General features: G+C 38.3%; 1 protein-coding gene across 1 annotated transcript in view; it reads right to left on the reverse strand.

Annotated features, from left to right (window-relative positions):
- Positions 1–13,563, reverse strand: part of brinp1 (bone morphogenetic protein/retinoic acid inducible neural-specific 1) — an 87,499-nt gene extending 73,936 nt beyond the window's left edge. The window contains exon 1 of the mRNA XM_056432246.1: positions 13,346–13,563. Within this exon, the coding sequence (XP_056288221.1) occupies positions 13,346–13,563 (218 nt within the window). The remainder of the gene's footprint in view (positions 1–13,345) is intronic.
- Between the last annotated feature and the right edge of the window lie 3,152 nt (positions 13,564–16,715).

Here is a 16,715-nt window from a genome sequence, read left to right on the forward strand (position 1 = left end):
TGCTGTAACAAATGGCATACTATTGAGCCTTGCTTAGTACAGTAAGATAAACAGAGAATGCACTGCTTGTATTTAAAAACAAATCATTATAATAAACTTATTATAACATATCTATACATTTCCTTACAAGTCATTGGAAAGGGTTGTGTTGACCCATTTGTCAAAATAATAGTTCTTGAAAGCAGATTTTGCCGAAGATAGTCCCTTACAATGACCGTGTTTACATGCATTCGAATAACTGGCTTAGTCGGACTGAAAACGAATTATCCGTTTCATGTAAACACCTTTGTTCGACTATGTGCGGTCCGACTACGATCCGATTAACACCCCTGGATAACTCGATCCGATCCAGTTGATAATTCGACTATCGCGGCATGTAACGGTGAATTGGATTAGGAACTGGACTTTGCGTCTTTGCGCATGCTTGAGATCCCGCCGCCCTCCTCCCCCCTCCCTCCCATGTCGTGACCCGGAAGTCGAAAGAGACGATAAGTTGTCACTGGCCGGCAGAAAACAAACAAACAACGCTGAGAACACAAGAGCCACCACACATTTCTGGACCGAAGAGCAGACAGAATTCATGCTTGTTGTTGTTGGTTGTTGTTGGTAGTGGTGAAGAGGTCAAGCGGAAATGGCTGTATCACCACGAGTTGTAATGAAAACAGCGCCACCTATCGTATCGGATATGACATGCTTTCGGCCAATGATTCGAATTACTCACTGCCATGTATATTGGGATAATAGCAGATCCCCCAAAAGATAGCATAGTCCGACGAAAGCAAGATTCAAATTATACCATCATGTAAACACACTGAATGGGGAACAGCCTCTGTTGGACTTTATTGAATTAATGTTTAATTTGTTGTGTTCATCAATTGGTCTCTTAGTGTACATTATCTTTCTTTGAATTTTAATATGTGGATGACATTAAGGTTTCCATTCTAAATATATCTAGCGTGACATTTACACAGTTTGCAACAGTATATGCTTTGGTATCTTGCTAGCTATAACTAGTCTGTGAAGAGCTCATAAATAACACCAACAGATCACTGAAAAGATTACATTCCTATTGTATGCAGACTTTTTTGAGCCTGATCGTTTGACAGAATTTCCATTTCATCTCTGATTTAGTCTGACATTTACTTGTGAATTAGTTTATTAATATGGTTGCTAGGGGAATACTATTAAATGTTTTACCAAAACCAATCAGGAGAGGGATTTATGTGCCTTGCCAACATAATTTCTGGCTAACATGGAAGTTGCAGCAGTAATTCCTTAAAGCAGTTATATTTTTATTTAAATGAGAATAGTTATTTTTCTATGCCATCCATGCTTGTTACTATTTTTGTCTCGTTGTTTTTCTATTTCACATTTTTATGGAATTAGCTACATAGCAAGGCGGCTATGCAGAAATATATAACATCATTCTATAGCCCTCAATGGGAAGTATTAATATGCTAACTAATCTACAGTTATTTATTTGGGGAAGGCCTCCTCGATCTGAGACCATAGAAGCCGTGTTCCTGTACCGCCTCAGTATTATGCTGCATCTTGAAGGAATGAAAGAGAGAAGAAAATGCTGAGACTTTCATGGTAATAAGGAGGCAAGGTCCAGTAATAAATCAAACAGACAGAGATACAATTGAAATCCTGTATGAATTTCAACCACCAAGAACCATTCAAGGTTTATAGAATGAATCTTAATCCTATGCACCAGTGCACACTGAAGCAGAAAGAGGTGGGATGATATTTTGGATGGCGTGAGCTGTTTGTTTGTGCTTGTTTTTATTTATTTTCACTTCAATACTGGCACGGGCCTGATTTCTAAAAACAGCACTGTAAATACTGCAGGAAATCCAAGGGGCCATTTTGAAATTCTGCTATAGTGCTGCTAAAAAAAGTCAATACATCAGCAGAAAGGCTATGTACAAATATCCAAGTGGCTGTTCCAAGATGATGGGTTTAGATACAACGAGGTGCGTGCCAACAGTAAATCGTGTCAGACACACTGTCAACGTTCCCACATGTATGTCAACATAATGATCATACAGTATACAGTCTAACAGAGATAGCTGCATATCTTTCATCAAATTTAGAAACATTCACTCAGGCAACAGACATGCTTGAAAAGTGTCCTTTCATGCACTTGAAATGATGTAGTACATAATGACTTCCGATAATGACATATTCTATATGATATATTTTGTAATAGTCTTGAGTTAGAAGGCCTTTAAAGTACAACATGCTTGATGGACTGAACTGCAGTTATTTTTACATTTCACTGGAAACCAACATTTCAAGAACATAGCCCCTCCCCCCCCCCCCACACACACCACCCCCACACCCCCACATTTGTTTAATTTGCAAATTGCAACATCTTTCAAAGTCATCAGATCATGTAACATGATGCCTGCAGAGTCCATCTGTGTAAAATGGTGGCATTTGGCCGATGCTGTTTTCTTTCCAGAGGAACGGAAGAAACAATATACAGAGAGAGAGAGAGAGAGAGAGAGAGGGGTAATCACTTGCGTATTCAGGATTATTTCAAGGTTACTGTAATGTACAAAACCGACACACATAAATAAATAAGGCTGCCATGAATCTCGCAGTGTGTGGGCTGAGTTTGTGTAGAATTGTTATTTCTTTTGCCAACTTTTGTATGAGCAGTTTCTCTTTTATAAGGTTGAACTCATTCAGTAAAGTTAGTGGTGAGGTCTAACCAGAGATAGAGAGACCTGAAGAGAATGAAATAAAAACACCTGCCCAAAGAATTTAATCTGTAATTCAATTGTCTTTTCATTAACTGCACTGGTATTTGTAATACGTGTTCTTAACATAATTGGGATAGTTCATCATCTCATTTAATGTTCTGTCTGCAAAATGTTGACAAGAAATACTCGATAGACTTAAGTGAAGGCGAAGGGGAAATAAACAGCATAAATCTATTTGACTTACCGCCAGATTGACAGTCAATGTAATTGTCTCTCCTTTTTATTCTCAAAGCTGCTATTTGTTTCAGATTCTTATTTAAACAGTGAAAGTCGTTCCCAAAATAACTTCTGTACTACAACTGAAAATTGTTCGAGAGATTAACTCGATACCGAAAATTCCTACTTCCTCTTTCTTACTAGATGTAAGTTTCTTAATTATTACCCATTATGGAGCATCTCAGGAAATGGAACGTAATTGCCTGGATGGAATATGATTGCCGGCATAATAGCTTTGTTAGTGCACTCTGTAATTGTGAGGAGGCAATGAAACGAAAATGGATCTAATCAAAAACAATCTCTTAATGCACTTTGATCTCAAGAATTTGATGGGAAATGGTGCCAGAAGTGAATGCAGGGGTGAGTGACATGAGCATGTGTTTAAATCTAATTAACTGTGTAATTTGATGAACTAGTCCGACTATATGGGCAAAGACTGAATAGAAATAATGAGCCCAGGACCCGCGCAACAAATAGAAAAATATTTAATGACAGAGCATTCATAAAATGCAGTGCAATTCAGGAAATGGTTTCATTTTTTCCCATATACTTCTATCTCAGTCCTCCTCTCTACAGTTCACAGCTGATGAAAAACTCCATCACCTTCTGCATCCTGTAATGAAATCACCAACGATGCTTTCCCAATCTACATAAAACACGAAACCTACCAAGGTCAAGGCATTCATGTAATAAAAAGAAACAACTCCTATTGCCAGCGCCCTAGATGCTGCTCATTGTATCCCATCTATATTCCGCTGAACTCAATTTGCCCCATAATAACAGCAAGTCATAACGAAAATAAAACAGCATTATGTCGATGATTTCTATGAACTGTATTTATTGTTTGTGTAACACGTACAATAAGTGTCATCTCTGTCAATTCACTAATCCCATTATCTCTGTATCTACCCAAAACAAAGCTTCTTAAAATTAACTTCAGTGTCTTCAGGGAGACCTAAAAGACTTCTGTGGTGTCATAAGACTGGTACTTTGTCTGGTGTCAAAACAGAAAAACAAGTACAATCTAAATGTTTTGTCATGTTGCAAATAAATGCGGCAAATGAATGCAGGTCAAATCCTTGACACCCATTGTAAGTGTTATTCATTGGAAAGTTATTTTAAAGCTATACTGACCTCTCAGAAAAACAAGGACGCCACATTCTGTTGGAGTTATGATGAATGCTCAATGTCAAAGACCTCAGTTGATTTTGGGGATTTTCAATTCAATCTCAATTTATCCAACAATCTCAAATGGGAGATATCACCTTTAATTAAATTTGGATAGGTAACTTTACTGAATTTCAACAGTATAGGAGACTTTGTCCTAAAAGTGTTTGGGATAACATTCCGAAAAGGTTTCAAGTCTTTCGCTTGAAGTGAACTGACGCCGAGAATAAAGATCAGTGTTTTTGTTTAGGTCACACAAACCTCCAAAGCTGTGTACTGGTGGTAGGACGGAGAGTAATAAAAATGTCTAACGAGGTGTTCAGCAGAGATGCTGTGTGTGCAACATTGACGCTGGGACAGTACATATTCCGAGCGGGTATATTTTTAGACTTGTAAAGATTATTTGGGAATTTGTAAATATCTCAACCCACATTTGTGATGGATTTTCTTTTTCAGATTGACTTGTGATAGCAAGGAATCCTTTAATTACGTGTGCAATAAATAAAAGTCCCATTACCCTGATGAATGCGATCAACAGGGGGGTTTTTTCCTACAGGCGGTATAGGCGGCCGCCTAGGGTGCCATTCAGAGAGGGGCGCAAAAAAATGCGCCCAGGGGGGGGGGCGCCACGAGTGAAGCTCGCCTAGAGCGCCAAATGTCCTAGGGCCGCCCCTGGCAATCAAACCAAAGTTGTTTGGTGCATGAGCTCCCTCCACAACACCCAATTTATCATGTTGCATCAAATTGTTGACTAAACTTAGTTTTATACATGTGTGGATTAAAGGAAATTAGCTCTCCTTGCAGATTACTAAAAGCAGAGCCCTTCCGACCAAATCTAACTTTATATCCATTTTCTATTCATGGTCAATGCTTTGTTGCAAGTGTCTCTGACTAAAACCACAAAAAAACCGCATAATGACCAACCTCTCATTGTCATAGCCTAACAAGTGTCTATCCATCCATTCCATAGCTAGTGGTTTGCCGGGGCAGCAAACTTAGTTGGGAATTCCAGACGTCCCTCTCCACAGCTAAGTGTTCTAACACCGCATATATATATTCGCCCATATATTTTAGAATTAGATTAATAGTATATCTGCCTACTTTTCTGTCTTAAAGCATCTACATAGCTTTCAGTTAGTTTGACCATTTTCTAGACATAATGCTTGACTGACATCTCCCCGGCCTTTCAATATTAGTTTTAGTATCCCTCTTATAGGTCAACAATAACACTTTTGATTATGTTGAAAATATAATATTCTTAAACTTCTTAGACCGTTGCACTGTTTTGTTTCGTTTGTTCTGTATTGTATTGTGTTGTAATGTATATTTTGTGTAAGCACTGAGAGACACTTTACCTTGTCAAATTCCTTGTTTGTGCAAACTTACTTGGCCAATAAAACTGATTCTGATTCTGATTCTGATAGAGCTAGGGGATCTAAACTCCACCTGATCTGAACTCCACCTGAGCATGTCTACGTGGTCTACACTAAAAATGAACCAACACATGGGGTGATTCCTTGGACTTTACTCATGTGGATTAAACGTGAACAACTGCAGAGTGTAGTCACTGAATTGCTTGTATTCCTTCGTCTTTTTTATCATTATATTATTAACCTTTCATATTTTCTCTTAAATTGCAGGCCTTATTTTAGACTATTTGATAGAATTTCCAACTTGGTTCACTGTATCACAGAAATTGTAATATGAGACATGGCTGCTCCAGTTGCATCTCTTCAGAGCTTGTTGCACTTGGTGATGTTGCAATGCCATTCTCAAGGGAGAGCTGCACAGGCGTCCCACGCAGTGAATTAGTCAGTGCTTAACCCTGACAGTTTCTTCTAGCCTCCTGTTTCTCCTCTAATTACCATCCATTCCTTGCCAGTAATTAAGTCGTCCCACAGCGGGGGCTTTTTACCACTAGGTATTAAAAGGGAAGTGGCACAGAGTTACTCCCTTGATCAGCCTATGTTGAGTCTCCCAAATTTATAAAGCTGAGAAATGCAGATTAGCACCAAATACCAGCACTGCTCAAGTGATTGAAATTGCAGTGCAGCCCAAGGATAGCATGTTCTACGTGTGTCTGTTTTCCATGTGTGTAATAGAAGAGACAGAGGGAAATAAAACATTGTATTTCTATGTGAAGCAATTTCATCATCTTGCACACTTGGTCTTACAATAATAAAGTTTGAGTTGATCCTCATGTGTCTCAGTCCGTGACATTTCCCGCGCTCCACAGTAAACAACACTGACACTGTTTGGAACTCACATTTTTTGTTTTGGAAAGAAAAAGAAAAAACTCAAAAGTGACAAGCTGTGCTGGAATTTCAGCCTGTCTGATTGGCTGAGCCCAGTGGTGGTTGAAAGTGGTTACTGCTTTAGTCAGCAAATAAAAACTCACGTCTGCTGCCAAAGTGTGAGGTGACAGCCAACATTTTCTATGGTGACGGCATCTTCATGAGTCATCTAAGATGAAAAGGATGATCGCCTCGTAATAGCGTCACTTAGAAACTCCACCAAATGTATTTATTTCACAGAAATTGTGTTGTGTGCTGCTTTCAAGAACTGGAGGGAAGACCTCTCGTCCTGGAAGTTGAAATGCTGAAAAGTGTTTCATACATGAGAAATAGTTTGTTGAGTATAAACTATTTACACTTTTTGAAGGGAAATAACTTAATGTTTTTTATTTAAAGTAAATTACTTTTTTATATTTTTTGGTGCTTTTTTTCCTTCAATTTACATAGAACAGTTTTATTGTAGATTGGTAGAAGAAGAAAATGTACGAAGCTATTTTGTTTCTACTTTTATACATCTAGTTGCATTTGTGTCATCGCCTCTATTATTCCACCAAAGTGTTAGTCCTAAAGAAACTGTTTATGAAAAATAATAGTAATGAAGATAATATGACAAAGTTATACATATATAAAATGAATGTGTGTCATCCACTGAGCATTGGTAAATAAGTGCATGGATGAATAGAAAAAGTTAAAAGTAGGCAATTTTCCTGTTTTGCCCAGCATCCCCTGTCCATGTCCTGGATATGGATGAAATCATGTTGACAGATGATAAACATGAGATTCAGCCACAGCTATTATGACGTACAGTGAAGGTAATAATAAAATCGTTGTAGTTTTTGGTTTGAGAGAAAGAGGTGCACCTGAGTACATGAGTCATCTGAGCTACTCAAAGGCTTCTGAGGCAGTTCTTCATCACCTTGACAATGACCTCTCTGCCAGCAAACCTGTCTGCTTTCCGAATCCTTGTTTTGTCAATGAACTCAGCCAAGCGCCTTTATTGTCTCAAGCACTTATATACATTCTCGTTATCACACACTTTTAGCACCTTCCTGTCTCACTGCCGATGCATCTCAGACCCCATCTCGGTCCGCTTTCTACAGTCTGTTTCATCTCTCCTGACTTCCTGACTGCCTCCCTCCTTCTCTTCCTTTGGCTACTGCCTGCTGAATTAAACATTACTGCAGCCTCTCTCAGCAAATCTGCCGACTACATCAAATCCGCCTTCTCTCGCTCTATCCAATTACAGATGGCTCATCCAAACTAATTCCAGACCTGATTCGGACAAATGTTACACCTTGTTTCTGTTTAAAACAAATGGGGCCCAGATCAACAGTGACAGATGCACCCACACGGAACACAAAGAGGAAGCTCATGAAAAGTGCCTTTTGTCACTGCTCATCAGAGAGCTTTTACAAAGTAGGCAACATATGATGCTACGCTAATATAACATTAAAGGAAAATGGGGATTAAACAAAAAAATGAGTGAGTCTTGAACCCTCCTGTTACCTTAGGGTCAATTTGACCCCATTCAATGTTTAACCCTCCTGTTACCTTTATATTTGCTGACATATTTTACCCTTGGGGTCAATTTGACCCCAGCAATTAAAACCTCCAGAAAATTATTAGAATTAATATTGTTTTCCAAGTTTAAGTGTGAGCTACTTTATGTTTGTTTGTTGACTACCTAAATAGCCCTTTAAATATATAAAAAAGTTGATATTTCTTATATGTTTGACACAGTGAAAAACAGCCTGGGGTCAAATTGACCCGAAAGAACACCGACATTAAACATTGAATGGGGTCAAATTGACCCTAAGGTAACAGGAGGGGTTGCAGGGCTATCTGTTTGCTGAACAGTTTAAGTTAGAGACTGAATCAAGTGCTGATCAAGCGGTTGCCTGTGGACTGATTATAGTTAGGAATAATTAATATTATGAAGGAAATGTTCAGTAGGAGATATGCATAATGTGCTTGAATTTAATATAACCATGCTGTGCTTGTCAAACTTGGTATTAGAGCTGAGTGCGAAAGAATGAATGTTTTAACCTCAAAGGACACAGTTATATTAATGTATATGTCCTCATGGTGGAGACCAATCGGTAGTGGAGAAACCACTTCTGCCACTTCTACGTGAACACTGTGGGTGTATTAACAGGCTAACATAGTTTGTAGCCTGCTTGTCAGCAAACATTGTGTAAATAAGGCACATATGTTGTGCCAAGTAGTGAATATTTCAGTTTGTAATTATAATCTTGATTTTTTTCCAGGCAAAGGGACTACAGATGAAAAATAGCCTCTTGGCTAACTCTGGCACATTTACTGCAAAGTTTTTATCAATGTGCTCTGTCCCTTATTAAATAAACCATTATAAAAAAATAAAAAATAAAAGGTTGCCCTCATTTTCTTAGAACTTAACATTTACAACATTTGACAACTTCCTTTTTGTCACACCGCTTGTCATAATCTCTGGGTAGTTCTTAGGGCCAGCGTCTTAATATTTAAAAAAAAATCAACATTAAGCAAACATATACATAAACTTTGAATTTGTTTGAGAACCAAGCATCCAAGCACCTGCACCTCCTCTCCTCCCACCGCATCCAGCAAGTGCAGTTTAATCCGAGGTTCCCCTGACGGAGCAAGGTCTATGTAAAGATGTGGGCACAACAATCACCAGCTTCCTTCGCTGGGCTAGCATGAAGTCTCAGTTCATCCATTTTAGATTTCAGCAACTGGACATTAGCCAGGAGTAGGCTGAAAAGTGAAATGGCCTCTGGAACTTTCTGGGTTGGCTTAGCTTCCTTCTTGGCTCTCATCCTGGGGTGATGGACTTCGTTCAGTCTGGCTGGTCCGGCTGGGTGAAAGATGCCGTGGGCGATGATTGTCTCAAGGTCCATTGCACTTTATCCAATCCATATGCTTCCTTTTCCAATGTTGATGAACATATATCTTCCATTAGGCCATACATGCTCCAGTAATACACACAAAAAGACAAGAAATAGGAAGAAAAATAGAGAAAAGTTCATGGGAGCTACCGGTAGCTGCCTCTACATTCAGCACCGTAACCATAGTAACATACAATTTAATGATGGGTGCTCACTGTTTGTTGTGTATACCTTTGGACAGTATATATAGCTACAGTAGCTTTATATTCATGAGAGGTGACCCAAAATGTCCGTTTCAAAAAATGTCAACCCAGCAAAAAAGCGCCAAATTGGCATATTTTGAAAAAGTCATAATATTGATCATTTCTAAATATAAAAAGGATCTACTTTATATCATACTTTATTAAAGCTATATAATACTTGTATTTACGGAAATATTAAACACTTTGTTGTCCTGTAGTGTTCAAATGTTGTCATTTTAAACACAGTTCTATTAATAGAGGAACATTAAATAAAGTGAGACACAAATACAGAGCAGCTGAAATAAATAAACTGTATTTCAGAAGCTAAAATATAATTCCTCTCAGATGAGGAGAGGTAGACATTTGACGAGAATTATCAATATAAAACAAAAAACTAAAATTCTCTTTGAGAAGAGCTTCAACCATTTTGGTAACATACTGTAAGTCAGTAATGGAGAATAGATATAAAACATATCATACTGGCTTTGCAATTATCTTAATCAGTGCAGTAAAACATACAATAGCTACATTTCGTTTTTGATGACTGTGTGTGACACTTTCATTATCATACTCATAGAGCGTAGCATTTTTAACTGATTCTGTCGGTCTTTTGTAATTACGATGAACATGTTTTCATTTAATTTTCAAGTATCACTTATCAACAGGACATTACAAGGTTTTGTTCAATTTTGGAGGTTTTCATGAGCCCTGGTCCAATGACAAGAGTGGCTCTATCAACTTTCTCTGTTTATTCACTTCAGCATGTCTTTTCAAAGTATGAACAATCAGAACTATTCATTTTTATAAATATTTCGACTCCAAATAACAACCCCAATCTTGCTTCTTTTATTACAGAGCAATGCTGATTTGAGGCCTTTAAAATGCATTAATGGCCACCAGATTTGCATTTATATTGGTTTTTCACCCAGGCACACAAGAACCTGAGATGGAGCTCTGCGAACAAAGACCAAAGAGAGAACACGCATTATCTGAGACACATTCGACCCCATAATAGAGTACAAGCAACAGAAAGAGAGATGCTAGTGTGAGCAAAACAGGCCTGCCAGTTTCACCACTAACTGACGCACACATTGACACACATAATTTGACTGCAGGTCTGATACAGCAGCAGAAGGCAGCCAGCAGTGAAAGTGGCTTTCTGGTGACTGATAAATAACGTATAGGAAATGTACACTTATGCATATGATAACAGGGAAGGGGGCAAAAAGGAAGGGATTCAGTTTGAAAACTACAATCAGCAGTGACATAGTGGGAACGATTACTGATGCAAAGCACACTCCAATCATTTCTTTAGGAGACATACGCCTAGAGGGAAAGGATAATTGGTGCCTTGTGGTGTGTATTTCCCCTTCAAGTAACAGTGACCTTTTCAGTGCACTGGCACTCTCGAAATCTCTGTTTATCCTTCAAATTAGGCGCAATGCCCATGTCATTAAAGACGGGGCAGATTTGTTTGTTGGTGATCAGGTTGGCATTGTCCGCGCAGCGTGCCTCCGGGGTAATCTCTCTTGATAAGAGAACCCGAAAGGAATGGATGCTTTGTCTATCGGCAAATCTGATTCAACCACTTTCCACCACTAAATCGTCGAGGCAGAGAAGCTCCCCGGGGAAATTTACAAAGCGATTCAGTTCTCATTGCTGGTTAGAGTAGAGCACGGCTGGGCAATCATGTGCCAAGGAGGACCGAGAGTATGTATGATTTCATTCCAAGCAAACACTAGCACCAGCTGATGTCCCTGATGTCACCCCTGCTCTCTGGTTGAAGATGTACTAAACATTGAAATTAACTGTTGGTCCAGGTTGGGATTAAACACTTGGAACTCTGAGAAAATGTTTCACATCTTTGACCTTAATACTGTATTTGATTATTTACTAAGTATGCATTCCATGTTCAAAAGCATCTTTTATTTAATTCACCAATACAGCAGTAAAGTACACTACACTGTATTGTACCATGTAAATTGTATGGTAAAGTAATAGGTATGTTTAACCCTTGTGTTGCCTTCGGGTCAATTTGACCCGATTCAATGTTTCACCCTCCTGTTACCTTTATTTATATTACTTTTTTTTTTACCTTTGAGGTATCATATACACCCCAAAAAAAAAAAAAATTATTAAAATTATAATTTTTTTTTTTTTTTTTAAGTGTTGTGAGGTATGTTTGTTTGTTTGTTGAAGAAACAAAGACAAACATTATTAAACATTGAATCGGGTCAAATTGACCCGAAGGCGACAGGAGGGTTAAAGGCTTTATATATGGACGATCACTCAGAACAAGTGGAATCAATTAAACTTGACATTTACACACTTTACAGGTCTACAGATGTCTGACAGATGTGAATGTGGATGGTTAACATCAAATCCGTCACACTCTTAACAAGAAGTGTAATTGTAATGCCATAAAGAAAAGGATATGTGGTGGAATCTGACGCCACCGATGGTTTATTAAGAAACAGAAGCCACCAGGGCTCAGGAACATTCCCATCAGGCCTAACTGGCAAACACACACTCTGTATTTTAATAAATCACTGCAGCATCGCAGTCAGCACTCGACGGTTGAGCAGCGTCTGTGGAAAACGGCCTTAGAAGTTTTGCCTCGGAGATTAATGTCTCTGTGCGACATTCCGCTCTGTCAAGTTACACATTATGCAAATGCATGTTTACTGTTCATGTGACAATATCAAGGCAAGGAAGCCAGTGGGGACCCGGGGCTGTGGCACGCTACCAAGAAAGACAGTGAACAAACCCGGTGAAGTAACTGCCAAAGGAATGCAGCAAACGACTCTCTTACTCTCTTCGTCTTTCCACACTTCTGAGCGAGAAGGCTAGGGAACGTCTTTCTGAGGAAGAGGCTTTCTATTTAATTTCTCTACCACTTCCTCTGTGCGCAACAAAGGATGTGTAATGAAAATAAATATTTAAGCTATATGAATATAACCGTTGAGCACTCATCAGATCAATGGTTGAAAGATAAATGTATTTATAATGCTTCTAATACAGGATAGAGCTATTGTTAGCATAAACAATTCAGAACTATTAGTATATTTGGTTCATATTATTTGTTGTGATATGTGTGCAAGTAGAGGAATTGATGAATCAGAATACCCATTCAATATGATTTAACTTACTTTTTGTTTTAGGCACTGATCCTTTTTTTACTTTGTTGGTAGTGAATAATGTATGCATGTTCTAATGTGTTTACGTGTCAAACTAATATTTGGTCTATCAATAGCCAGTTACAATGGTCAGGGGTGTCCTAATTGTTAATGTGAAAACAACTGTTTGACACATCAAAGCTAGCGTAGTATATTATTATTCAACATTGTGATTAATTGCCTGTAAAAACAGTTATTTTGTGTTTTTCTAAAGGATGAAAAATAACTCTGGTGATGTCATCGGTGTAGTCTTGGATTGGGCTTGAGGGATAAAAATGTATAACCAAAGTCTCCGTTATGCATGTGACACTTTTAAACTGGAGAATGCAAAGTGTAGGATCCAGTATTTTGGGATTGTGATCAGTGACTTAAAGTGGCGTGAAAGTCCAAACAGAGTACCTTCATATTAGAAAAATAAGTTCACAGTGCTGAGAGTGGTTGCAAGTCAGTATAAAAGATGCACACTTCATCGGTTAAAAATGTACACAGTAAAGCTTTTTTGCAACCAAAATAGAAATGAAATAGAAACACCATTGAAACAGACAGATTCTTAAAAAGCCTGGCTGGCATCAGTACACAGGCTGAAAGTGAACTCACCTATACATTTTATATCTGGTCGTAAATCCTTGGCGGAATCTTTCCACAAAGGACAGATAACTCCGAGAGTGGTGGAAAGGTCCACGGTCAGAGATGAGCCAGTCATATTGCTTGGTGACATGTTGTTCAGTGGCCAACGGATCCTGGCGGGAAGACTGAACTGTTATATGGTTCCATATAAACAGGAAGCAGATGACCTCAGTAAACCTCCAGTTCATGCTTTTTCTTAAGCCGTTCTCTGTTCATTCTCGCTCCATTATGTGGAGACCTGATGGGAGAGAAAAGAGGAGGGAGGGAGAGAGGGAGGGGGGGGGGGAGAGACACAGAAATAGAGAGCTGTTAAATGACAAAGTCTATTTTAGCAGTACAAGAAGATGTCATAGAGTTGGGTTAATTGTGTTGTACTGAACACGTAAGAAAGTGCCCTTGTCGTCGTCACTTTACTGTGGCGTGATGAGTATTTATTTTTCTGCTCTTTCTCAGATTGTTCACCCTTCATGGATCCCTGGGGTTTTTCAGAGAGCCATATAGATTGTTCCGCCTCCCTTTGCATATGAGCATGAAGCACAACCTCATCTGTGTGGCTGTCCTTTGTTATTTTTATATATTTTTCCATACAAATAATTGGTGTCATGATAACTTCTGACAAGGTTAGAAGACTACTTTATGATATGTTATGACACCCACCCGCTAATGTGAAAGAACATCTCCCTTTACCCAGTGGTGTCAATTACTGCTGGAGTAAATGTTCGACTATTGACTTGTGACTTCATGAATTGTTAAAACTAATGTGATACACAATATTGCCTTTTTCATCAAACTTAATTTGGTTCCACTAAAGCTGCTAAGGGTGGTTATTGCAGTTGGATTATTATCCTAGCTTTACAAAATATCATGAACATACAAAATGTGACTTTAGGTTCTATAAACAATGCTTTTCATTTTTTAAACTGGGCACAGATCAGCAAAGTAGCTAGGACGGGTTTTGTAAAAACAGATTCAAATGTGGCCTGATTGTGGTGTTTATCTTTTTAATGGTTGAGGCAGCAGAGAATACAGGCTACACCTAACATTGTCCGTGTGGGGCAACTCATGAATACTATTCTTACATGTATTGAACAGTACATAATCATCTCCTATGTATTTCCTGTTGCATTGATCTGAAAGTAAAATGTTACAGCTCCATTACATCCTGTTTAATGGAAGAAATTGAAAAAAAAAATCTTAAAACAATTTTACAATTTCAGAAAGAACATTAAAATGATCCATTTCCCCATTTTGCATTGGCTGAGAACATTATTATCCACTCGGAAGTAGAATGATGTCTCTTGCTTACTGATAAAGAAATAATTTTCATCAGTAATTACATTAAAGAACTTTGGCCCCTGGCCTTGAAGTACCCAAAAGTGAGCTGTCAAGTGCTACTGTGTGCAAAAAATCGTCCCCCTTTCATGGGTTATTAACAATAACGCATCATAAAAGAGCTGGGCAAATTTAATGGTCCTAATCTTTTCCTGTTAAATAGATGATGAACTACTTGATTGCAAAAGTTAAAGAAATCCCAGTGGCATACTTGAGGGGAAATTGTGTGTTTTATCACGGGTAAAATAAGTGTGTCCATTTCTTCTGACACCTTAAACTAATTCAGTGTTTCATTATTCACCACAGGATCAGAATCAATCTGGAACTATTTGAGTATTCTATCAAACACTATTAACTAACTATATTATCATTATACTGCCTATTTATTATAGTATAACACTGTTCTCAGTCCTTAGGACTGATTGTAATGAAATCTCAGCTATCAACAGATCATTCTGTATTTCAGTTATAATTGCACATCTGACAGGAGGAAAACAAGCCTTTCTTTCACCCTATCAACCAGATACTCAGTAGCAATAACAACATATGACAGTTTCATGAACAGGCCCATTTTAGGCTAATTATGTAAAACTAATTTGAGCTTGGCTGTCAAAACAAAACAATACATAATCTGATCGGGAGGGACGATGCTTAGCAGGGAATGGATGTCATTATGCCTTTGTGCAAAGACAAAAAAAAGTGAGTGAGAAAACAAAACATGTATGAGAAATGTGTCAGTGAGTTAATAGATGTTTCACAGACCAAGTGACTATAAAGTTAACACAATCTTGGACAGTATAATTTAAGTAAGTTGGTGTATTTTCATTTATTTTTATAAATTTCTAGCTTTAATACTTCAACTATACGTTATGTATCATTTGACTTTCCGGTGGCTTTACGGTGAACCACAAACCTTTAACAGTGATGCACAGTGAACAGGGATTTTATTTTGTACTTTGAGGCAGCACCAAACACATTAGGTCACTGAACAGACACACATTTTATTTTATGGTTTGCTTGCCCTTGAGCAAATCATTTCTATAACCCTAACTCTGATCTTCACTTTTACATCCCATACAGAACCTTAACCCCTGGCTTTATTGTGTGCTCTTCATTGCCCCATCACCATAAAAATCTATTCTGCCGTTGACCCGGAGGCTTCGTCAATTCGATCACCTGAGGTGTCATTTCTGTCTGAATCCCTGAACCCTCCCTCCCGCAGTGAGAACATTGACATTCATACGGCCACATGATGCAAGTCATTCTGAGTGCTATTTTTCTGTAATGCCACCGATGGTTTCTATTGTCATGCTAAGATCTGCCTTTCTTCTACTGCCATAAAACAGTGATAAAAAGGAACCGTGGACAAATATGTGTCATCGTGACAACTAAGCTGTCATAATGATATGACGTTGATGATGATGTTGTCATCTATATGTTATGTTGGATATTTTCTCAGTATTTAAAAGATCTCATTCGTCTTGGTGAAAATAAGTATTGTGAAAAGCGGTATTGTGATAAAGAAACAATCCCATGAAGACCGAAGGTTATGGCGAAAATTGTGAGGAATGTTCTTTTCGTACTGCAATTAAAAACTCATAACTAGAAGATAGGCTTGATCAAAATGAACGTGCTGCATGCCCCCATCACAATATGAAGGCCCCACTGAATCAATTCACTCTGGCAAAAACACTGTCTACATGGGGTGGGGTGATTAGGGGGTTGGAGCCATGTGGTGCAGTGCACTCTTACAGTATTCTTCCATTTATAATATGCCGACTCTACACCACGCTGCTTTTTCAGCTTAAATATGGAAGCCACAGAGAACAGTCGGGAGCCTTTAAACAAAAAACAAAAATAAATTATCTTAGGAATAATCGGTTCACTTGCATAAAGTGCTGACTCACCAAAAGCAAATATGCGGCACTGTAGATAAGCAACTGAGGGCAGATTATGTTAAATGAGGGGTGGTAAAACATTTGGTTAATAATTGCTGCCCAGGTCATAC

This window comes from Pseudoliparis swirei, chromosome 15, assembly GCF_029220125.1.
Source record: "Pseudoliparis swirei isolate HS2019 ecotype Mariana Trench chromosome 15, NWPU_hadal_v1, whole genome shotgun sequence".
Taxonomy (NCBI): domain Eukaryota; kingdom Metazoa; phylum Chordata; class Actinopteri; order Perciformes; family Liparidae; genus Pseudoliparis; species Pseudoliparis swirei.